The sequence below is a fragment of the Physeter macrocephalus genome, chromosome 6, assembly GCF_002837175.3.
Source record: "Physeter macrocephalus isolate SW-GA chromosome 6, ASM283717v5, whole genome shotgun sequence".
In the NCBI taxonomy this organism is placed as follows: Eukaryota; Metazoa; Chordata; class Mammalia; order Artiodactyla; family Physeteridae; genus Physeter; species Physeter macrocephalus.
Genome location: NC_041219.1, coordinates 35084029 through 35109548, shown reverse-complemented (window position 1 = coordinate 35109548; position 25520 = coordinate 35084029). Strand labels below are relative to the sequence as shown.

General features: G+C 36.2%; 1 protein-coding gene across 1 annotated transcript in view; it reads left to right on the top strand.

Annotated features, from left to right (window-relative positions):
- The window catches only part of WASHC3 (WASH complex subunit 3), an 86765-nt gene that overhangs the window by 17805 nt on the left and 43440 nt on the right, over positions 1–25520 (top strand). The window contains exon 6 of the mRNA XM_028490500.2: positions 19890–19954. Coding sequence (XP_028346301.1) covers positions 19890–19954 — 65 coding nt within the window. The remainder of the gene's footprint in view (positions 1–19889; positions 19955–25520) is intronic.

Genomic DNA, 25520 nt, shown 5'->3' with positions numbered 1-25520 from the left:
GAGAAAACTGCTAAACCGAGTGGCCAAGTTTTCTACTCTCTTACTTCTTTTCTATGTTTAATGAATGCCCTGATAAAGAGTAAGCAGAAGTCAAATCTTTCTCATTAAAACTCACCTCACACTTCAAATTAACATAGTTTAGTATAGATTTATGTAAATTTTTTGCTTTATGTAATCTTTGCAAATCTTGGATGTATCAGATAGAGGAATGAAAGTGGACTATTCACTTAGTAAATTGTATGGCTTTAGCTTAATTTCCTGTATGCTAACACATGGTTTTTTGTGTATTTTTATTCTGAATTTCACCTGTCAATAGTTTGGTTCATAGAAAAGAGCGTAAGTCACTTGGCCGTGTAAGGTAATGCTTTTAATATTATGACTTGAGAATGTATATTTTTTCTAAGAAATCATTACATGGTATGATGCAAAAAAGTACAACACAATATTTGCTCTTCTGTAATAGCAGAAGTTAATTTCATTCCTGTAGAAAGTCCTATTACAGTAGTTGAAGGAGCTAGCTGTCCTTTTTTCAGTTGATCAGAAAATTAATGCTTCTGTAAAATTCTGTTATCAGGCAAAAGAAGGACTAATATTAAAGAAGAACAGTTTTGCTGTTCTTGGCATTATTTATCACCAGAATAATTTAAAAACTAAGACTGTCTGACAACCAGAAATAGTAGATTGGCTTATTTAGAAGCTACATTGGTGACAATGGGGAGAAGAAAGTACATTCACTTTTTCTAGCTGTCAGAAGTAGCTGTGTCACTTTCAAAATTCTTCATTGACAGTCAGAGCTCTGGGCTTTAGGCTTTGGGGAAAAAAACAGACTTTGGGTTGAAAATATATAAATTTTTAAACTAATAAAAATAAAATAGAGCTAGTTTGAGTGTGAATATGATAAATGAATTTTTAAAACTAAAACCCAGGAAAGCTTAAGCTAAGCTTAAAATATGGACTGTTAAAAACTATGTCTTTGACACTTTCAAACAAAAGATGAAAAGTTTCAGAGTAACTCTGCAAGGCTTTTTATTTCGTCTCTTCTTGCCTAACCTATATAAAATAGGAAATGGGAAAATCTACTTGATATCTATGACTGCCTTGAAATAGTTGATAAAAGACCACATCTTAGGATAGTTGTTATATTCTTAATACATTGCCTCTGACTTTACAAGAATTTGAAAAATCCTCATTTTCCTTTTCAGTATTAATCCACTGTCCTTTTATTCCACAAATATTTATTAAACACTTACCCTAAGGTACCATATTAGATATTGTCTAGATTTCTTTAGCCAACTAAGGTTGCCAGACACCGCTTGACATTTTTATTTTTGTTATTAATTACTTAGACAAATTTCATTGCTTTTCAGAATTTCATATATAATATATATCATATGTTTGCATGTATATATATAAATGATTCTTTACATATTTATTCTTCTAATCATGTAGCTTGCCATCTCACTAGGAATAAAAGCCAAAGTCCTTCAGAGGCCCGTGAGATGCTATATAATTTAGTTCCCTAATTAACTTTCTTTTTTTTTTTTGGTATGCAGGCCTCCCTCTGTTGTGGCCTCTCCCGTTGCGGAGCACAGGCTCCGGACGCGCAGGCTCATTGGCCATGGCCCACGGGCCCAGCCGCTCCGCGGCACGTGGGATCCTCCCAGACCGGGGCGCGAACCCGGTTCCCCTGCATCGTCAGGCGGACGCGCAACCACTGCGCCACCAGGGAAGCCCCCTAATTAACTTTCTAATCTCATCTTCACTCACTCTGCTCCAGCTCTACTGTCCTCCTTGATGTTCCTTGAATAAATATATGGACAGTTGCGTGTCTTGGGGCCTTTGCATCAGTTCTCTCTGCCTGAAACACTTTTCCCAAATATCTTTATGGTTTGCTCCCTCTCTTCCTTCAAATATTTGCAGAAATATTACCTTCTTTCTAGTCCCATTCCTTTTATTCCTTCCCTACTATATTTTTCTTCATATAACCATCTAATTATATGCAAAATACTACATATTTTACGTACATTGTTTGTGTCTCTACTGCTCCTAGAATATACACCTTTTTGTTTACTGCCCTATTCCCAGTTCCTAGAACCATACCTGGCACATAGTATTTACCTATGAATGAAAATGACAGTATTTTTCTCTATACTGTTTTAATTTTTGATAGGTTTTGGTGATAGATTTCTGTTTTACACTAGCTCAGTGGTTTTTAGAGTAAAAAACTTGTTCAAGATATAGGTTTCTAGGTCCCACCCTACTAAATGAGAATCTCTGCAGTTGGGACTCAGAGCCAGAGCATACGTGCTTTGAGAAATGCTCTTCTGATTAAGAACTGTTTAAAAATAGTTTACACTGTTTTTTGTGGTTTTTTTAATAAATTTATTTAATTTACTTTTGGCTGCGTTGGGTCTCCGTTGCTGTGCGCAGACTTTCTCTAGTTGTGGCAAGTGGGGGCTACTCTTCATTGTGGTGCACAGGCTTCTCATTGCAGTGGCTTCTCTAGTTGCAGAGCACAGGCTCTAGGCATGTGGGCTTCGGTAGTTGTGGCACGTGGGCTCAGTAGTTGTGGCTTGCGGGCTCTAGAGTGCAGGCTCAGTAGTTGTGGTGCACAGGCTTAGTTGCTCCGTGGCATGTGAGATCTTCCCAGACCAGGGCTCAAACCCGTGTCCCCTGCATTGGCAAGCAGATTCTTAACCACTGCACCACCAGGAAAGCCCCTTTACACTGTTTTATAACACCAAATAATTTTTATCTCAAAACATTTAAGAAGTAATAAATTGTTAGTTTTATTTCTTATTTTTTAAACTATCTAATTCTGTAGCAGTATCTGGCACTTAGCTTTAGCCCATCCTTTTTGCTTGTTGTCACCATGAGCAGGGGTTTAATTTCTTTTGCCTCAGACTTTTTTATGTTTTTAGCCCAATTTCCTTGATTTTAGCCCTTTGCCTCCCTTCTGCATTTGGTACGGGTGTTTCTAATTCCTGAACATTTCCAGTGTTCTGGAAGTGCTGCTTCTTTGTGGTATCCTCCTCTTCAGGCACATGGACTTGGCCTTCCTTTGCTATGCTAAGTCATCATTCTTTTATCTGCTTTTAATTTCCATGTATTGTGGTTCGTGTATGCCTCTTAGTCATTAAAATTGGAGTTCGTGTTATTTCTTTTTGCCTTATTGTTTGGGGGTAATAATTTTCAAGAAGAAAGCAGGGACCAACGTCTTTGCTTTGAAATTATAAGTTCATCCAAGTTAAATTTAATTTTATTGTTTTTAGTTCATTGTGCCAACCTGTATCCCAGAATCTTATTACCCAACTTTTGTTTCCTACTGCTCCCTGTCCTACATTTCATTCTTCAGACAAAACCACAAAACTTTCTCAATATAAGCTCCATGCTTTCCCACCTCTGAATCTAGATTCCCCCTTTTCTTGACCACTGCATGTCCAAATTCTACTCATCTGACATGTTCCTATGAACACTTTCACTAAATTATCCCAGATTCTGAACCCACCAACACATAAAGCCAGAAGTGATATCTCCCTTCATCAATCTGTCCAACCACTTTATCTGTATTTTTTCTCACTTCATATGTTGTTCTTTGATAATTTTAAAATATCTTTATCTACTTGTGTTGAAAAGGAAATGAGTGGAAGAACTATATCTTGATCGATCTTTGTATTCACTTTAACACCTCACCTAAAAAGGTGCTCAATCAATATTTGTTTTTTTGTTGGTGCTTTTTTGTTTGTTTGTTTGTTTTGTTTGTTTTTTGGTTGTTTGGGGGTTTTTTGGCCGAGCTGTGAGGCATGCAGGGATCTTACTTCCCTGACCAGGGATCAGACCGGTGCCCACTGCACTGGACTGCCAGGGAAGTCCCAATATTTGTTGAATGTACTATTTTCCTGCATATTATAACTCTCTTTCTCAACTTTATGTCCCCCAGAAATGTACAAATGTGCTCCTATTTCTACAAGTTACCGATTTAAAATGTTTTGTAGAACCAAACCAAGAATAGACCAAGTAGAGGTCTCCCTCAATGTTGATGTGAACCTGCCAATCTTTATTCTTTCGATGATAGTTATTAAGCCATCTATAAATCCACTATTTGTCCTGTTTCCTAAGAATTTCATGAGTGACTGTCAAAATATCCAACCAGAGATGTAGCAACATGTTTGGCAATGCCCAGGATTGTCTTTCATTGGCATGGTCACTACTAGAGTTCCTATCACTTCTGCATCATCATTCAGTTCTGGCTTTTTGTTTAAATTTAAGTATGAAATCATTAAATCAGTTCCCCTCATTGCTTCCTCTATTTGTTGGAGGATGAAATTTTCAACAGGGTAACTTAGGAATTTATCAGATGCTCTGATTTGAACAAAATTAAGCTGCCAGTACAGGTAAAGAGCTAATGTCTCCACCCATCATGGCGGTATCTTATCCTTGTGCTTGTTTGCAACATGTTTTAGGAAAACTTGACCTAAATCCTCCATCTGTTCAGATGGCCAAAAAGTATGTTCCTTCTGACAGTACAACTATTGCCTTCTTTTAACCTCATTTAGGGATTCCTTTATCCCATGTTCAAGAATCTCCGTATACACGTGTATGTATTGGTTTAAAGGTATCTTCCGCCTTCCATTATAAAACATTGTAAGATACTCCTTTCAAATGCCAGTTCCCATTCATGGATTCCTAAGTGTTAATCCCTGATATTTACTTATGTTGAAATTTCAGGTTTGCTATATACAAATAGACACACACACACTTTTTTTTAAGCTATTGGATTTTTTTTCTATTTGTTTATATCTCTTCTCTTAATCAGTACCTGATAGTTCTTTTACTCTGCTTTTCTCCCCTGTGGTGTTATTATTGTTCATAGTCTTATAGTTTTAATTGAGGAATTTTTTTATCCTTTGATTTCAGTTTAAAGCCCCTTGATCATACCTATGGGTCTTGCTAAGCATAAAATTTTGGTTCTTCTGAACTATGTAACACTTTTCCAGGAGTATAATCATTCTAGTGTCATAAGTCATCACCTAAAGTATTGATTCAGCAGCATCTGCATAGCTAGTTGTGTTTCCTGTATCTGTATTTTTACAAAACTATAACTTTAAAGAACAAATTACGACACTACCCTGCTTTAGAAAATGCCTCACAGAAGTAGAGAAGAGTCATTAGAGACCCATTGCAATCTGTATTATTGAATCTTCCAATTTCTGTCATTGACATGGGAAGAATCTAGATAGCTTTGTATCTCTATACTCCAGGATAGTAAATTGCCTTCCTGTTTTTTTGTGTTAGTCTTCTATGCTGTTTATTCTTCCAAGGTGATTCAGTTCCTTGAGAGTGACTGAGAACAAACAGGGTTCAGAGAGATATAGGTAGAAAGAAAAACAAATTTGATGTAAGAGCCTAACCCCAGCTAATTCTAGAGGGTAGCTTTATTAGAAATTGCTTTATCAATACTAGAAAGTGTTTCACTTTCCCAAAAAGATTGTAGATTTTCATTAAAATGCCCAATTTTTCTCAACCTCAGAGGGTGACTAAGGTTTCTCTTGCTTACCCACCACTAAAAATTTACTTTTAGTTATTAACGTGGAGAAAGACCATATCAGCATAATTCATCAAATGAGTTCTGTTTTGTCTATTGGTATGATCTCAAGGAGTTTATGACCCACCATACCATTACTATGGATGCATGTTATCAAAGCTGAATTTTAGAAGCCTACATTCTGGAATTTAGGGAATTGTTTGTATCAACAAAAGGAAAGATAGCATGGTCTCCAGAAAACCTGTCTTTCTGAAAACATCACTATATACCAACAATATAAAAATCTACTCCTAAGATCCCCCAAATAACCATTCTGTACCCAAAAGGGAATTAACAGTGCCACAAGTTCTCTCCACTACTAAGGACAGTAATAGGATTTCTTTCATTTTTAATTGCCTTTATATTTTTGTCATTTAAAAATATGAGTTGCTGCTCCATAAGCAGAGTCTTTCTTATACCTGTAATTCCACATATGCTTAATTTCTCATCTTTTTCCAAAATATAATATTCTTCCACTCAGCATCTTAATACTTACTAAGTCCTCAACCCTCTTGTAATCTTTTCTCTTCCTTCCTTCCTGAATTGTTATTTAGAACTATGTCATTCTCTCTCATAAGACGGTGAGTGTGTTTCTCAAGCACTTTCAGCTTCTCCACTTGTATAAAAGTTTGAATTTGCTGACTACCCATGTAGTGATCACTCACTTCAGATAGGAAGACGTAGAAAGTCCTGTAACTTACAAACCCTGATGTTTTTAAAAAATTTCAGGCTCTCTGGGTATCAGGATGAACTACAGTCTTTTTTGGCTTTCTTTGTAAGATTCCCTGAAAACGTCCTCTTCCTGGGTCCTAGATATCTCTTGGAATGTATAGCTTTTATATTTGCCTTTCCTCACTTGTCACATACCTGTAAATCTACTTTAGAGACTAGGTAATTAAAACCGCTTAATATAAACTCCTTTAAACAGAAGCCAACAAAATCTTTCAAATGTCACAGGTACCAATGCACAGGGAAATAAGCTGTGCCCTTCTTTTTGGTCTCTGTACCTTTTTCTGTCACCCCTGGATTACTACCTTCTGTGAGGTACAAAATGATTACAGTTCCAGGAAGTAGTTACCTATGAGACAATTTGAATGCCTCAGGGTACACACCAAGATCTTTACTTCGTACTTCTGGGATGCAACATGCTATATAGTTTCTTAGCTTTGTCATGCAATCCTGTGTGACCATATTCAGACCGTATTGGCTCTTAAGGTCTCAGTCCCCTCAAACATAAAATGATATCTAAAGTTCTGTACATTTATGATCCATTAATTGATCTCCAAATTTGGATCTCAGTATTAATGAATGTTCCTGGAACACCTGCTGGCGTTTACTGGTTTGTTTTTTTTTTTCCTTTTAAAGCAAGTTTTACAGAAGATTTTTCAGTGAGTAATAATGTTGTGTTCCAGATATGGCAGGTAATTGATTCTGATTTAATGTTTGTTGTCATAATAGTGCAGCACAAGTCTTTACTAAATTATATATTGCATTTATAACTTAACTGGAATTGTGTGCATAGATCACTTTTCCACCAATTCTCCCCTTTTTACTGGCTGAGCTCGGTGAATCCTTTGCCAGTAATAAATTGTGCATTGGGAAAATTCGACTTCCACATTAAGAAGCTAATGACTTGTATTTTTTGAAACCATATTTGCCAAAACAGTCTCTTTGGACACTTAGTTTTTTTTAAAAGCTCTATTTTCTTTGGCTGGCTTAAAATGTGAATTGAATAATCTTGGTCTGGTGGTTCTGATGCATCTGTTGCCAGCAGTGGATGTTGGCCTGGGGAAATGTGAGTTCCATTACCTAAGGAAAGAATCTTCAACTGATTATTAAAGTTGTTCATCAAGAAATTATATACCTTGGACCTGGGGAAACTAATCAAGCATGAAGTAGAGTACTCTTTAGATAAGGTATAGTTTTTTAAGAGTAATTGAGGGCTTTAAAACCTTGTTTGGGACATGACCCACATGTGACTTCCCATGGTCTAGAGAGTTCCAGGGTAGGTTCCTCATCAGTGATGGGCAGTATAGTCAAAAGGAGGAGCTACTGGTTCATATATAGTCAGAGCTATGGAAGACACTGGTGCAGATTTAGTTTAACAATTATATGCTATTTTTTATTTTTATTTTTAATTCTGTAGGTATTTTAATATGTGTTTTGTTTATAATAGCTAAAGTTTACTAACCAGTATCAAGGTCAGTATGTTTTGATTACATAAAGGTTTGGGGGCAGACAATTTCCTCTGGTGTTTTAGCATCACACTGTTCATTGAAGGTAAAAGCTAGCATGTACAGTGATTGATTTCCCACACATACGAATGTAGATAAAGAAAAGATACAGGCGAACATACATGTCTGTTTAATTAGTTGTGTAATTTAGCCAGCTTTGAAAATTGAAAAGGGAAAATACTTTATCCTTCTCACTTCCATTTCCATTTGAGTATAAAAGAGAAGCAAAGCTTAGCAGAATGGTAAACTGCATGAGTAGTAACTTTGAGTTGGCATAAGTGGAGCCCAAGTGACGACAGTTATCCTGCTTCCTCTACATTCTCTCTTGCATCAAATGCAAGAAGGATTGGATAGAGATTTTCCCTAAGGCAGAAAACAGCGACAGTTAGCTGCCAATTGAGAGCCCCTGAGGTAACAGCCTATGCTTTGCCATGGCCTGAGTATCTAGAAAACCTAGAAACGGGTACTTTTTGTTGTATCTGTGGCAAAAAACAAAAAAAAAAAACAAAACAAAAGCTACCCAAGTTACTTATTCTCTGCTAAAGTCAGTGAACTAACCTCTAAGGAAACCATGTGTAAAGAATTATTATGCCAGTTTTCCAGATTATGATTTTTCAATATTATGGCTTCCTTTTGAATCCTTCCCAAGTTTCCTTGAAATTGAAAGTTAGGGAGGCCAGAACCAGTCATACCATGTACACATTTAGGGTTAAGAAGTATTGTTTTATGACTTATTTACCCTTTTGTTTATTCCTTATTTTATTTTTCTCATATATTTTTGTTAGAGAGCAGTAAACAATAATATTGCTAAATTCAGGTTTTAAATTTCTTGCTTTCCTGATGTATTCGTTTTTCCTGATTTCTTGTTTTCCTTAGAACACTGAAGGGAAAACACATAGTGGGCAGACCCTACAAAGTTAGATGGTTGTCAGTATCCATTTGGTAATATTATATGCACCTGCCTTGATGCTTATCTATTCCTCATATTTTCTTCACTAATACCACTTTTGCCATAATCATACAGCTCAGAATATTTTAATGCTTGCATATTTTCCATTATAGCTATCCTTGTGTGGCATTCAATTGCCATGAAAGTAATTTTTTTTAAGTTTCTTTGTACCTCTTTTTTTTTTTTTGGCTGCGTCGGGTCTTTGTTGCGGCGTGCAGGCTTCCCTCTAGTTGTGGTGCACGAGCTCTAGAGCACACGGGCTCAGTAGTTGTGGCATGCAGGCCGCATGTGGCATGTGGGATCTTGGTTACCTGACCAGGGATCGAAACTGTGTCCCCTGCATTGGAAAGCGGATTCTTAACCACTGGACCATAAGGGAAGTCCCGCCATGCAAGTATTGATCTGAATAATTTGTTTATAGGAACTAGTTGTTTAACCGTAACTGTTTTTATTTATGGTGCTTATAACCTCTGGAAAATATATACATATTTTGAACTGTGAACTTCAGGAGGGTTTAGAATTCTCAGTCATATTTGATGAATGGTCATACATCAACAAGCCAGTGTACACAGATGCCAGTCTCTCTTAGAGTTGTAGGGGGATATTTGGTTGCTGTATGAATTCTTTGATTTTTAGTAATGTATCAGATAATTTAAATTAATTCAAATAAAACAAAATTTAAAGGAGGAGTAAGTGCAACATAAGAGAATTCGGGCACAAAATAATATTCTTTTAAAAATAATTCATTAAGGTAATAAATTTAGGATGCTAAATTTGTCAAATCAGTTTTTCTTAAAACTGTGTATGAAGAGATTATATTTCTTTAGGAATTTATTCTCCATATCATATTTTTGTATCATCAGTATCATATATAAAGTAATTTAGATAATGTGTGGGACAGTTTATCTGAAACAGTCCTTTCAAGCCAAAACATTTAATTATTTATTTCAGTTTATTTATTTTGCTAAGTGCCAAAAAAATTTACTTCATCTACCTTAAATTCATTATAACACCATAACTCTATGCACTTCTTCCCACAAAAGAAAGAAAAGGGAGTAGAAGTAAGCAATCAAATACAGAGGAGAGAACTTTTAGAGGGTAAGCTTAAGGTAGTTTTGAATTTAATAGGAATTTCATTTAAATGATACATAAAATGGGAACCAATAAAGACCAGGGGATTTAGCAGAAAAATATTTTTATCTTTTGACTTCGTATCTTTCATTCCAACTAATTTAAACAACTCCTTAACTCTTATGATAGAAGTTGTGACAAAAGGAACAGTACATCGCTATTAAAGTTCATAAGGAAGCTTTTGAAGATTGCTAATAATGACAGTTTTTATACTTGCTGAAATGTGTGGTATAGTTCTTTTACTCTGAAACCGACTCTAAAATTTTAGTTACCCAACTTTGATTTTTCAGTGCCCTTCTATTTTTTTTTTCCTACTGACCACCTTTGCCAGAAATAAGGGCCCTCACATAAAAGTTTTACAGATTGGTGAGGAGGAAATAATAGTAATGTAAATTAAGTAGTTACTTCATTAGGTTTACTCTTTTTAGAAATATTGTGATTCTCACCTTAACTATAAATTAGTCTGTCTAAGATTGTGTAAATTAATGGGAGAAAAAAAAATTAAGTACATTTCAAAATATTGAATTTTATTGGGAGAAAATGAATGAAAATTATCTATTCCTCTACCGGAGGATATCTACATCTTTTGTATTTATCTTAATACTGCAATTTTTAAAAAAATCTCCAGACGTAAATATATCTTACCAAAGTTTTTCAAAATGTAAGGCAGCATCCTAACTTTTCTTTTCTTGTTCTTTTCCAAGCCCAAGTTCACAAATGATTTTTATTCAGTTGGTTGGTTAGACCATGTGCTGGTGACTCATTGATTCATTGCCCTTCATTGTGGTTCTGAACCCACATGTAATGCCCAGTCTTGGTCATCTCTCTTTGAGTTAGGTCCCTATGGATCCCTAAGAGCATTTAATGAAGGACTCATAACACACCAGTTCAAACACATTACCACTGTCGGAAAACTACTTCAAAAGTGAATATTCTGTGGTTTTGATCAGTAGAATCATCCTTATAGTTAAATACTAAGAATTCTATTATGTATAGGTTTTATTACCATATTTGCAGATATTTCATTAAGTCCTCTTTGATAGACACATATAGTAATAATGTTTTCAAAAACTGAACAAGATTCCATCTGAATTTATCATATTGATACTTTTAATTAAGTATCAAATTCCAAAATGATTTGCTATAGAAATTCTTTTAAAGTTTTTATTCCTGGAAAGAAAGTATAATTAAATTTAGAAAATTCTGTTAATACATATTTCAGAGAACAAATATCATTTGAGTGAAATGAGGGATAGCAAAGCTATAGTGTAACTGACATGTTTATAATGGAGTTCTAGCATTAATTAACCTATCATAGCAAGACTTTAAATTTAAGATATTATCTTTGCTTTATAATGAAGGGAGGAAAATGGGTCTTCCACAGCACCAAATTACTCTGAAATTAACAAATATTTGAGCAGCTACAAAGAAAACACCATACACTTTTTTGGTCATTACACCTAATATTTATCATGTTAAAGTAATATTCAGGGGAAAAATGAACACATGGGGAAATCGATACAGCTGTATTTTGAATTGTCTCGTGACAATAGATCTCTGACTTTTTGAAATAATTTCTTTAAGGGTTTTTCTTGATAAGCATTTAGGTTAACTTTAGTTCCCATTTCTAAAAGGCACAGATGGAACTGCTAACATGTATTTATTTTATGAATAAAGTATTAGTAACTGCCTGGGCCCTGGTCATCATGGCCAGTGTCATTTTTGTCCATTTTGTCATGTGATTTGTTCTTACATCTTTAAAGATATCTGATGGGCAGTCAGTGAGAAATACTTTCTCACTGGGTTACTAATCTCTTGAGATAATCATTGAAAAAGGAATAATTTACTGTTAGCTCCATAGAAACCACTGTATATAGTGCTAGTCAAGATTTGTGAGCTGCTTTTTTGCCCACATATTTAGGTTCCAATTAATGACCCTTGGCGGCAACAGTATCTGATATTGTAATATCAGAGTATAGCATTTTCTAAATCTCTACAAGTCATTAGAAATAAAGCTTCCCTTTTTTTTAGGTAGCCATCATCGTCCACTTTACAGTGATTAAGAGGTTTATTTAAATTAATTTTGTATCCCTTCATGGAAAGCTTCCAGAAGGAGATAATTGAACATGTGATTGTTTTTGTTACGATTGTTCAGTAAACATTATCTATTATATAGATTATTTCACCTGAAGATTTTATTCTAAATATAGCACCTTACTAATATGATTCATAAAATGCAATATAGGTATTTTAAATATAGCACTGTTGAAAATCAGAAGGCAAAGAAATGCTTGAGTCCATTTCACTAAGTTAAAATTTAACTAAACGAAGCCTGATTGGAGGACTGGCTGCTTTTTCCCAACCCATAACATCTTTTCAATTCCTACTCATTGTTTTTTCCTTCGAATAAAAAAAGTACTATTCACCTACCAACTCAATAGATCTTTTCTTTATTGTTTACCTAAGTAGGGAAAAAAACTTCATATTTTCCATCTTTCATAACTGTATTGTGATTCAGGCTCATAAACTGAGAGGAAAAACTTGAACGTATAAGGAGTATTATTTTTTTTAACATCTTAGATGGCTTAAAAATCTTCTAGTCCATTCTCTACGTCTGTGTCTTTATTCCTGTCCTGCCCCTAGGTTCTTCAGAACCTTTTTTTTTTTTTTTAGGTTCCATATATATGAGTTAGCATACTGTATTTGTTTTTCTCTTTCTGACTTACTTCACTCTGTATGACAGACTCTAGGTCCATCCACCTCACTACAAATAATTCAATTTCGATTCTTTTTCTTTAAAATAAATTTATTTATTTTATTTTTATTTTTCGCTGCGTTGGGTCTTCGTTGCTGTGCGCAGGCTTTCTCTAGTTGCTGCGAGCAGGGGCTACTCTTGGTTGTGGTGCACCAGGCTCAGTAGTTGTGGCACACGGGCTTAGTTGCTCCGCGGCATGTGGGATCTTCCTGGACCAGGGCTCGAACCCGTGTCCCCTGCATTGGCAGGCAGATTGTTAACCACTGCGCCACCAGGGAATCCCTCGTTTCTTTTTATGGCTGAGTAATATTCCATTGTGTATAAGTGCCACATTTTTTTTTAACGTCTTTATTGGAGTATAATTGCTTTACCATGGTGTGTTAGTTTCTGCTGTATAACAAAGTTAATCAGCTATATGTATACATACATCCCCATATCTCTTCCCTTTTGCATCTCCCTCCTTCCCATCCTCCCTATCCCACCCCTATAGGTAGTCACAAAGCACCAAGCTGATCTCCCTGTGCTATGCAGCTGCTTCCCATACATATGTCCCCATATCTCTTCCCTCTTGCATCTCCCTCCCTCCAACCCTCCCTATCCCACCCCTGTAGGTGGTCACTAAGCACAGAACTGATCTCCCACTGCTATGTGGCTGCATCCCACTAGCTATCTATTTTACAGTTGGTAGTGTATATATGTCCATGCCACTCTCTCACTTTGTCTCAGCTTACACTTCCCCCACACCATATCCTCAAGTCCATTCTCTAGTAGGCCTGCGTCTTTATTCCCATCCTGCCCCTACGTTCTTCAGAGCCTTTTTTTTTTTTTTAGATTCCATACATATGTGTTAGCATACAGTATTTGTTTTTCTCTTTCTGACTTACTTCACTCTGTATGAGACCCTAGGTCCATCCACCTCACTGCAGGTAACTCAATTTTGTTTCTTTTTAAGGCTGAGTAATACTCCATTGTATATATGTACCACATCCTCTTTATCCATTCATCTGTCAGTGGACACTTAGGTTGCTTCCATGTCCTGGCTATTGTAAATAGAGCTGCAATGAACATTGTGGTACATGACTGTTTTTGAATTATGGTTTTCTCAGAGTATATGCCCAGTAGTGGGATTGCTGGGTTGTATCGTAGTTCTATTTTTAGTTTTTTAAGGAACCTCCGGAGTATTATTATTTTTAAAAAGGGAAGTCATTTCTATTAGATTGAGTAAGAGAGTTTTTTTCCTCTTCTAATCTAAAACTTTAGGAGAATTTCAACATGATTTATAAAGGAATTTAGTATCTTGGCTTTCATTAACATAATAACGAATAAATGTAAATATTGACAGTCCTGTAAGCCTCCAACAGTTTTTGTGATATAAGAAAGTAGTGTTTAACTATTAGTGTTGCCATTGTAATTTCATTAGTGTGGCTTCTTTACACACTTTCTCCAGTGACGCAAATACAGACATGATTTTTTGGAACATCAGACTTATGGCTGCCTTCTCTCTTCATTACTTATGTTGGACAAACTGCCATTATCACTTGCCAAAAATAATCCCACAGTTCAGTAGACTTCAGTTTTGAGGTCTCACATGTCCTCCTTAGACCACCAGTAGCTTTGTCTCTTGGAGATCAGAAATTGGACACTTCTTTTTGATGTTTAACGAACCAGACTCCGTTTCTTAACCTCTAAGGAAGAATATAGCAAAACAACAAATTTTCTAAGCAGCATCTCTGGAAACATAGCAGCAAATCTCTTTGGAATGCATCCTTTGGAACATTGGCCAAATTATTTTTGTATCGAGCTTTTAATCAGATTTGTATTAAGGTGATGATAATAGTAAAGTCTTTAATAGGGTAAGATATTTAATAGGGTAAGTAAAGTCTTTAATAGGGTAAGTTATATGTATTTTCCTTTATCTATATTCATATACAGAAATGACTAAAGACTCACCAAACTTCGGTAGTATCTGTATTCTTGTGATGTAACCAGCTTCAAGAAACTAAGGATAAAATATGGAGCTTATAGATTCAGGCTTCTCTTATTCTTATACTCTAACCAATTCCATGAAACTAATGATAAAATAGGAAGCTTATCAAATTTCACCAACTTCCCTGTTCCCCAGTTCTCCCTTCCCACCTACTGCCTCCCCCTCTCCAACCCCATACAACTTTCTCTGCTATATTTTAGGAAACTTTTTTCAATCCTCATTTCTCCTCCCTTCTGTTTTCTCGGCTTTATAACTTATTTATATAACCTTTCCGATGATATCCTGTGGATTATGCTAAAGTATAATAAATAAATCACATAGTTGAGTTTGTCGAAAGACCTTACACCATCAAACCATAGTTAATAAAAACTGAGAGGTCTTTTTAAGTTTGACCTTAACTCTGCTCTTTTTCCCATTTCTCCCTAGCACTTCAGAGTTTTTTTAATGAAATGTTTCAAACTCCTAACTTTCCCTGTTATACTAAAGAGTTGAGTGACATTTAATTATCAAGTAAAAATTTCCAGCCTTATAGTTCAAGTAGTCAGCTTTCTCCTCTACTATTAAAATTAAATAATTTTTATTACAAAGTTATTATTAAGTACATTTTATTTCAAAATCTTTCTCTCAAGTCTTAGCTCCAGATAATATATTTTTAAAGTGGTGCAAATTGTGATCTTGTGCTTACTTTATTCCAAATGTAAGAGTCTGTTCATGCTGGATGCCCCAAAGCAAGTAATTGCTTTTTTTCTATCTTTCATTTATCCTTAAGCCTCATAAGCTAACAAAAGATCCAAAGTTTTATCTTCTAGCTTCTTTGTCTTCTTAACCTACCATATTTCACTTTTCAGAATACCTTAAAGATTGCCCCATGGAACAATATTGCTTTCAGAAGTATGGTTTTCAAGAGAATTCTATGATGATGCATTTATTTTCATCCATCTAGTATTTAGGTTGCATTTAAAGTGTCTGTTGTTTGCAGATGTAGAGAAAGAACTTGAGGACACGGGGAGGGGGAAGGGTAAGATGGAACGAAGTGAGAGAGTAGCATTGACATATATACATTACCAAATGTAAAATATATAGCTAATGGGAAGTAGCCGCATAGCATAGGGAGGGTGGGAGGCAGACGCAAGAGGGAGGGTATACGGGGATATATGTATACATATAGCTGATTTACTTAGTTATACAGCAGAAACTAACACACCATTGTAAAGCAATTATACTCCAATAAAGATGTTAAAAAAATAAAGTGTCTTGTTATCGGAGTCTTAACAGATTATATTTTACCAATTTATAATATAAAACATAACAGTTATGAAAATGAATGTATAGATGGGCCTGTAAATGACAGCCTTGCCTCTTTCAGGAGAGAGTCTTCCTGGTAACCTGTGAATTTGAAAAACAAAAAAGCCTTTGCTTTCCCAACCTCCTGTAACCTAGCAAGCTGTAGAGAACTTGGACTTTTTCTCCTCCATAGCCAAAATAAGAGATTATGGTTGTACAAGGCATCTTATGACTCTTTCTACAACAGTCTTTTTTGGGCTTTTTTTTTTTTTTAAGTGAGGATTAAATTTTTAATACATTTTCTGATTTTAAAAATGAGGATTGTAGTTAATAATCTGAACTTAATTTGGCAAAATCTGTAACATTTCTATGAGAGATACATGGTCATTAATTTTGAAAGCTCTGCATATTGAATTTATAATCCATTTGACTCATATTTTTTACATATACTTGCCTGTATCTCAACGCAGATTTATTGGATGAAATGTAAGATAAAATCAGCATTTTGGAGGGAAATAGCTGGACAAGTATATATTTGTTCTTTAAAATATTTTTGAAACAAGCTTATGTATGGATATATTATTTGAAAATTTATATATGTATTTCTGAGTCTTTGTGTTTTTTATTTTAAATAAGCTCCTATCCCCTCTTCAAGACTCACCTCAGCAAATTCTTTGCTGGTCCTCAACTCAGTCTGCCTTTCCTTGGGTCTAACCTTGCCCATTATGCAGGTCTCTGTTATCAATTTTATGACTGTATTGTGATCATCTTTTTAACACATCTATTAGACTGTACTCTCTGAGGGCAGGGGCTGATTATGTTGTTATTTTCTCAGCATAAAGCACTGTGCTGCCATTGTGGTGTTTAACATTGAGGTGTGGGATTGTGATATCAGAATTCTACCGCTAACCCCAGTAAATGTATTTCTAACCCTGTAAGATCCCTGAGACCAGAAAATACACAATGGACAACTGCAGAAGAAAGCAAGGGAACCTTAGCTGGGTTAGTGCAGAAACTTCAGGGTAGGGCTCTGCGAAACTGGACGGGAGCATCAGAGCTCCTAAGGGGCCTCTTCTATACCTTAGGTTCAAAACTGAATGTCACAACTGGCTAGTGACAAGGGAGGGCCAAAGAGAAGAGTATGCAACAGCATAGAGAGGTGACTGAGCTTTTTCCCATGTGGACTCTGGCTCAGTTTACCCTTTCTTCATGTGGGATGAAAAGATATGAGGAAGAGGGTCCCAACCATGTATACAGCCTTTTAAAGCATGGTGACCCCACTTACTTTTGAAGGTGGTATAATCAAGGTCCTCAAATTTAACACATCTGATTAGTGTTTCCTCATCTTTTGGGGAAGAGGAGGAGTTGACAAAGAGACTTGACTGCATCTTCTCCCCTTAAAGCTTTATAAGTGAGCTTTCAATAAATGTTTATTTATACATCAAATTAGTCCCCTTTTCAAGTAAATTTGTATTTATTTCTGACATATCCTCTTCTTACTGTTTTGATGTTCTTATCCTGAACTTTGAAATTCACATGTTCTCAATGTTTTTGTGACTTACACACTTCTAGGATTATCATTACATGGTGTTTGTATTGGTATAGAGAAGATGTGTAATATAATCCCAAGAGAGTTCTTGAATTCTGTTTGACCTTTTTGCATAATGTGTCCAAGTGAAATTGGACCATTTGCTTATGAAAAGAACATAGACATAGCTATACTTAAGAGTAGAAAGCTCTGAAATCTTTTATTTGAAAAGACATTTATTCATATTGTTAAGTATTCATGGCACCATCCCAGCCAAGGCCTTAATCATTTGACTTATCAATGTTTTCTTTCTTTTGGTGATATAAGAAGAATGAGAATATGATATCTGGCTTCTATCCAGCAGAATTAGTAATAGATAAGCTCAAATGATTTAATCTGGGCTTATGTGGTACTAGATAGCACTGATTCCATTAAGTCAGTTAAAATGTATACCTTATTAGATTATTCAAGTGCTATGCACATACTAATATAAAAGCAAAATGAGAGCTATTTTAAATAATGAACCATCTAAAAGGAGGCTTTTTTTCCTGGCTTCTATTTTTTATTTTTTTTCCAGTTTTATTGAGAAATAATTGACATACATCACTGAAAAGTTTAAGGTGTACAGCATGATGGTTTGATTCACGTATGTTGTGAAATGATAACCACAGTAGGTTTAGTTAACATCCATCACCTCATATAGATACAATAAAAAGAAAAGAAAAAAAATTCACCTGTGATGAGAACTCTCAGGATCTACTCTGTTAACACTGCTGTATGATATAAGGAAAAGTTATCTATAGTCATCATGTTGTACATTACATCCCTAGTACTTATTTATTTTATAACTAAGTTTGTACCTTTTGACCATCTTCCTCCAATTCCTTCTACCCCCATCTCTTTTTCTATGAGTTTGGTTTTTTTGTTTTGTTTTGTTTTTAGATTCCATATATAAGTAAGATCGAACAGTATTTGTCTTTCTCTGTCTGGCTTATTTCACCTAGCATTATGCCTTCAAGATCCACCCATGTTGTTACAAACGGTAGGATTTTCCTGTTTTTTATGGCTGAATAATATTCCATTGTGTATATATACACTCTTTATCCATTCATCCTTCAGTGGACACCTAGGTTGTTTCCATGTCTCGGCTATTGTAAATAGTGCTGCTGTGAATATGGGGATGCAGACATCTTTTCAAGTTGGTGTTTCTGGGTTTTTTGGATGTACTCCCAGAACTGGAATTGCTGAATCATATGGTAGTTCTATTTTTAATTTTTTGAGAAAACTTCATACTGTTTTCCACAGTGGCTGTACCAATTTACAATCTCACAAACAGTGTGCAGGGTTTTCTTTTCTCCACATCCATGCCAGCATTTGTTATCTCTTGTCTTTAGATCATGGCCATTCTAACAGGCATGAGGTGATATCTCATTGTGATTTTAATTCACGTTTCCCTAGTGACTAGTGATGTTGAGCATCTTTTCATGTATCTGTTGGCCATTCATATATCTTCTTTGGAAAAATGTCCATTCAGGTTCTTTGCCCATTTTTTAATTGAATTATTTGGTTTTTTGCTCGAGTTGTATGAGTTCTTTATATATTTTGGATATTAACCTCTTACCAAATAAATGGTTTGCAAATATTTTTTCCCATTTCATAGGTTGTCTTCCCACTTTTTTTAAAAAATAAATTTATTTTATTTTTGGCTGCGTTGGGTCTTTGTTGCTGCGCACGGGCTTTCTCTAGTTGCAGCGAGCCGGGGCTGGCTACTCTTCGTTGTTGTGCTTGGGCTTCTGATCGCGGTGGCTTCTCTTGTTGCAGAGCACAGGCTCTAGGTGCACAGGCTCAGGAGTTGTGGCGCATGGGCTTAGTTGCTCCGTGGCACGTGGGATCTTCCATACCAGGGCTCGAAACCATGTCCCCTGCACTGGCAGGCGGATTCTTAACCACTGCACCACCAGGGAAGCCCAGTTTTCCCACTCTGTTGATGGTTTCTTTTGCTGTGTAGCTTTGTAGCTACATGTAGCTTGATGTAGTCTCACTTGTTTATTTTTTACTTTGTCTCATGCTTTAGGTATGATTTCCATAATATCATTACTAGACCCATGTCAAGGAGCTTTCTTTCTATGTTTTCTTCTAGGAGTTTCATAGTTTCAGGTCTTACATTTAAGTCTTTAATCCATTTCAAGTTAATTTTTATGAGTGGTACAAGATATAGGGGTCAAGTTTTATTCTTTTATGTGTGAATATCCAATTTTCCCAGCACCATTTATTAAAGAGACTGTTTTCTCCATTGAGTATTCTTGGCTCCCTTATCAAATATTTGTTGCTTGGGTTTATTTCTGGGCTTTTGATTCTGTTCCATTGGTTTATTTGTCTGTTTTTATGAAGGAGGTATATTTAATAATTGAATTATTATCTTTTGTTCTTTGCTTAGGGTGTTCCAGTCATGGCAATAAGAAACAAAATGATATCAGAAGGACTAGACCCAGATCTTCTTGAGTGAGTAATTCTTCTAATATATTGATATTACTGCCAAATGCTGAGTTTATCAGTGATAATAAAAATATTTCAAGCTCTATGTTTTTCCTATACAGTGTTTTATGGTTGAGGAGACCACCTTCATAAACAGTGTCTCTGCTATGTTTAAAAAGTGAAAAATCTGTGCTATGCTACTAAAACTAGCCTTAAGACATTTTAGGAGTAGTTTCAATAGATTGATGATGAATCTGTATATGCAAAAGGGATGGAATTTGATGACAGTTTTGTTGCACAGCAGTAGTGTCTACAAGAAGCAGTGCTCTTTTTCTTCCCATGCTACTTTTTTTCCTCCCTCCCTCCCTCCTTCCCTCCATCTCTCTCTCTCTTTCTCTTGAATTATCTATAGTTTTTTATTTAAGACCTTAGTGTATAGGAAATTTACTCTACATGATCTAGGTTGAGCCAGATGGGGAAATAAATAGAGTAACTCTTAAGTCCACAGTAATGGTTATTAGAAACTAGATATTGTCTCGTGTGAGTTTTATAAAAAAAATTTTGAGAAATGCTGAAAATTTGTGGCTCAGAAATTTGACAGTAATTTACTCCATCCAGGCAAACCTGGCTACACAGCTCATCCTGGGTAAAATATATCATAATGGATTATTCAGAACTAGTCTCCTTTGCAAGTATCTAGACACTTGTAAAGAGTCTTTCCGGTTTGGGATTTTAGTTCACCCCAATGTATTTAGCTATGGTAGCTATGCAGGCATTCATACTGTACTAGCAGTATACTTTGGAATTTTTCTTGGCTCTCAGCCCTTCAAGAAAATGTATGCATTTTTTCCCTCATATATGCAATCTTTTCCTCATATTTTATCTTTCAAAATATGAAATTTAAGAATTTTTTAGAAGTCTGCAAGAACAGATTTCCCACATGTATCTCCATTTAGTATGTATTTCAGTAGAAAACAGTTCAAGTACAATGGTATAATTGGTAATTTGAACTAAAGCATCTCCAGGATATTTGGCATTTGCTCTGGAAATTGTTTCTGACACACTTTAAAAGCAGATGGATTGTGACATATACTTTAATGTGAATTGAACATATGGGTCCAATCCATTTTGGTACTCATTGGAATATATTTAACATTGACTATGACCTCTTTTTTGCTTCTGGAAATACACAGTAGACCTTCTATACTAACAAAGAGCTAAAATTACCTTCAAAATCATGATTTTTCTCTCTAGAGAAAATGTAATAAATGGAAAACTAACAGCCCTATAAGCTATAGGGCCTATAAGCAGCCCTATAAGAGCTGTAATCCAGTCCCTTTACCCCCTACTGGCTTCACTTCATCCCCTGCCCAGCCTAAACCTACTTCATTATCCTTTACTTCAACCATCTACCCACACTAGCAACTTGAAAGTCACCCTTGAGTCTTCCCTCCTCTCTACCCCTTAACATGTCAGTCACTGTGATTTTCTCTTTTTTAATCTCTCACATCTGACCACATGCCTCCATGCCATTGCTGTTTAGTTCAAGCCCTCATCGTTTTTCACCTGAATTATTATAATAACTCCTGATTGGTTTTCCTGTTCTCTTTCAATCTGTTGCTAAAAACTTAGTGGATCTCTTCATATAGTTCATCTCTTCATACATACAAATCTTTCTGTGATTCTCCACTGCCTTTAACATATAGCCTAACATCTTAGAATTGCAAATAAATGCTTTTATCATCAAGACTCTGGCTTCATTTCTTGCCATTCATCTATACTTCCCTATCTCCTGCAGCTGTAGCAAACTACTGGCAGTCTCTGAATGTATCGTTATCCTGGTGTCTTTGAATGTTTGTATTCCTCCCCATGGAACTTCCTTCCCCCATCTTAAATGGCTAGGCTGACTTCATATTCTTAAAGAGTCCATTTAGGTATCGCCATCTTAAGAAGTCCATGGATGGGACTTCCCTGGCAATCCAGTGGTTAATAATCCGACTTCCAATGCAGGGGACGGGGGTTTGATCCCTGGTCAGGGAACTAAGATCCCACATGCCGTGGGGCAGCTAAGCCCACGTGCCGCAACTACTGAGCCCAAGCACCACAGCTAGAGAGCCTGCGTGCCACAACTACAGAGCCCACGTGCTCTGGAGCCTGCCACAACTACCGAGCCCATGCACCTCAACTACTGAGCCTGCGTGCTCTGGAGCCTGCACGCCACAACTAGAGAGAAGCCTGCGCGCTGCAACGAAAGGTCCTGTGTGCCACAACTAAGACCCAACGCAGCCAAAAATAAATAAATAAATATTAAAAAAGAAAAAAAGAAGTCCATGGATGACAACCAAGGGGAGAACCCCCAGGACCCCCAATACTTCCTTGATGTATCTCACTTAGCAAGTTTGAGGGCATGTCATTGTCTGTAAACGTTGAGAAACATTCAGTTGCAAAGTGGTGCCAAGTTTTAGGGTAGAATTCCAGTAACAGTTAACATTTTCTTAACAGAAAAGCTGTTCTTCAACCACAGCCTGGAGCCTGAATTCTGACCCATTACCTCATAAGTACATGCCATTGGTCACAAGGGGCGCTGGTTGGAATAGGGTGACTCACTATAACCTATCACCACTACCGCTAGAAAACCAGCTCCCACTACATTTAGCTAGATATAAGTGGAATCAATCACCTTGTTAAGGAGGAATTCTGGCACTTTGGGAATCATGTTTACATAAAACTTAAGGAGCCTCGCTTTGAGGGGAAAGTCTGAGATGATAAAGGAGAAGAAAATGTGCCATCCAAGGAAAGAGTGTACTTTTATTTAGAATTTTATGTACATATTTGGCCTTAGCCAAGAGCTTTCAGTAAAGACTGTTCTTTTGTCTTTTAAGGTATAAACATAAGCTTTTTCCTTTAGCTTTAGGTAGTAAGACAGATTCATATTACTGTAAGAAGAAATAGTCTAGATCTGTTTGCACTGAGCAAAGAGCAAAACTGAGGTTAATATAGAAATAAATACTGATCAGAAAATACATTGTTATTCAGTTGGCTTGTGTATATAACAGTTTGGAAGCTGACAGTACGTAATTTTGCTATGTTTTCTTTGTTTATTTTTTTAACATCTTTATTGGAGTATAATTGCTTTACAATGTTGTGTTAGTTTCTGCTGTATAACAAAGTAAATCAGCTATATATATACATATTTCCCCATATACCTTCCCTCTTGCTTCTCCCTCCCACCCTCCCTATCCCACCCCTCTAGGTGGTCACAAAGCACCGAGCTGATATCCCTGTGCTATGCAGCTGCTTCCCACTAGCTATCTATTTTACATTTGGTAGTGTATATATATCCATGCCACTCTCTCACTTCATCCCAGCTTACCCTTCCCCCTCCCCGTGTCCTCAAGTCCATTCTCTACCTCTGCGTCTTGATTCCTGAGGTGGATGGACCTAGAGTCTGTCATACAGAGTGAAGTAAGTCAGAAAGAGAAAAACAAATACCGTATGCTAACACATATATATATGGAATCTAAAGAAAATGGTTCTGATGAACCTAGGGAGAGTACGTAATTTTGAACCAAAACAGTTTACACGATAAGGGAGAAGAGAGCCTGGCTATTTTCCTTCAAAAATGACTATCACTGAATTTTAGAAAGTCTATAAAACTGAAGAAAATGCCTGATAATTACCAAATAAATAGTATTGGTTTGCTACTTCTGAGTGATTATTTAATATTCTTAAAAATCCAAGTGTTTGAAAATAGCAATAGTGCTTATATAACCAAGAATTAGTTCTGTTTAGCTTGTAAAAATTAGTAAAAAAAAAAAAAAAAATGCCGTGAAATCAAAAGATATGTGAAAGAGTATCTTTTTCACCATCATATTCAAAAGAGTTTAAGGGGAAAGAGAATGGAAAATTTTAAGTTTTATCTGTTTTAGAAATATAGAACAGGTAAATCATGCCTTATAAATTTTTTCAGTCAATGCCTAGAAAAAAAAATGTTTCTCCCTATCCTGTTCTATGCTTACATTTATGTCCCATAACTAAGGTTACTATTATTACCTAGTAATTATTACTTTTACTACTCCAACATAAATAGACTAGCCTCTGGACCTGTCCATCAGGAGACGAAATTCATGACGGTTAAGGCTCAGGCTAAGGCAGACTTTAGAAATGGTCTACTTGCTGAGGTCCGGATTCTGCCCTGCCACTTTCTAGCTATATGACCCTGGACTAATTACCTAATCAATCTGTTCATCAGTTTCCTCATCAGTAAATGGGAAATAGAAGAGTTCACCCTTTATAGAGTTGTTCAGACTGAGTAAGAGAATGATGTAAGCACTTAGCACAGCTCTGGACAAGCAGTAAATGTTCAGTAAATGTTAGTTGTGATTTATGAATGTTTTAACAGAGGAATCTGTAGCAAGTTCTAAACAATTGGATTTACCAGGCTTTTGGATCCCAACTTGTTTAGAGTCCTGTCGTTGCCTGCATACCACTGTGTTCTCAACAAAGACATATTTAATGTACACAGAGTAATTATCCTTTTGAGTTATACTCTGTTTTCCCAAACTGAAAAATCTATATTTTAAACTTTGTAGTAAAGAACAGACTTCTGGGGCTTCCCTCGTGGCGCAGTGGTTAAGAATCCTCCTGCCAATGCAGGGGACACGGGTTCGAGCCCTGGTCTGGGAAGATCCCACATGCCGCGGAGCCACTAAGCCCATGCACCACAACTACTGAGGCTGCACTCTAGAGCCCGCAAGCCACAACTACTGACCCCGTGTGCCACAACTACTGAAGCCTGTGCACCTAGAGCCCGTGCTCTGCAGCAAGAGAAGCCACCACAATGAGAATCCCACGCACTGCAACAGAGTAGCCCCCGCTCACCGCAACTAGAGAAAGCCTGCACACAGCAACGAAGACCCAACACAGCCAAAAATAAATAAATAAAATAAAAAACAAAAAAAAAATATGGCTATTAGTTAGGCCAGGAGCTAGCAAATACTTTCTGTAAAGGGAAGACACAGTCTCTGTCATATATTCTTCTTTGTTTTGTTTTAACACCTTTTAGGAATGTAAAAACCATTCTTAGCTTGTGGTCTGGATTTGGCCTGCAGGCCATAGTTTGTCAACCCTTGAGTTAAGTTCTTCCAGAGATGTGACTACACAACACCCTCAAAGGACTATATCTCTCTACAGAGAGTCCAAAGGGTAAGACCCTCCCCTCACTCGCTGCCTTTTTTGGGAAAAGACTCCTGATGACAGTGACTCCATCCTAAGGAGATGAACAAATGAGGTGGTCATCAAAAATCTGTTCCCTCATATTGACTGACATAGTAAATAGTATGACCTAAAGATATAACAGACCAGTTTAAATTCATTAACTAAAGTAGTTATGGATAATAAAATATCCATGGATTTTTCTTTTCGCCAACTAGGGAGGGAACTGTACCATTGCTGCCTGAATTAACACTACCCAGGAGAAAAAACAACTGATAGCTAAGCTAAAGAAAAGCCAATCTGGCTATTTCATGTAGACACAGGAAATTGTCGGAACTTATCTTTGCCCCTCTTTTTTTTAAAAAAAAACCTTCTTATT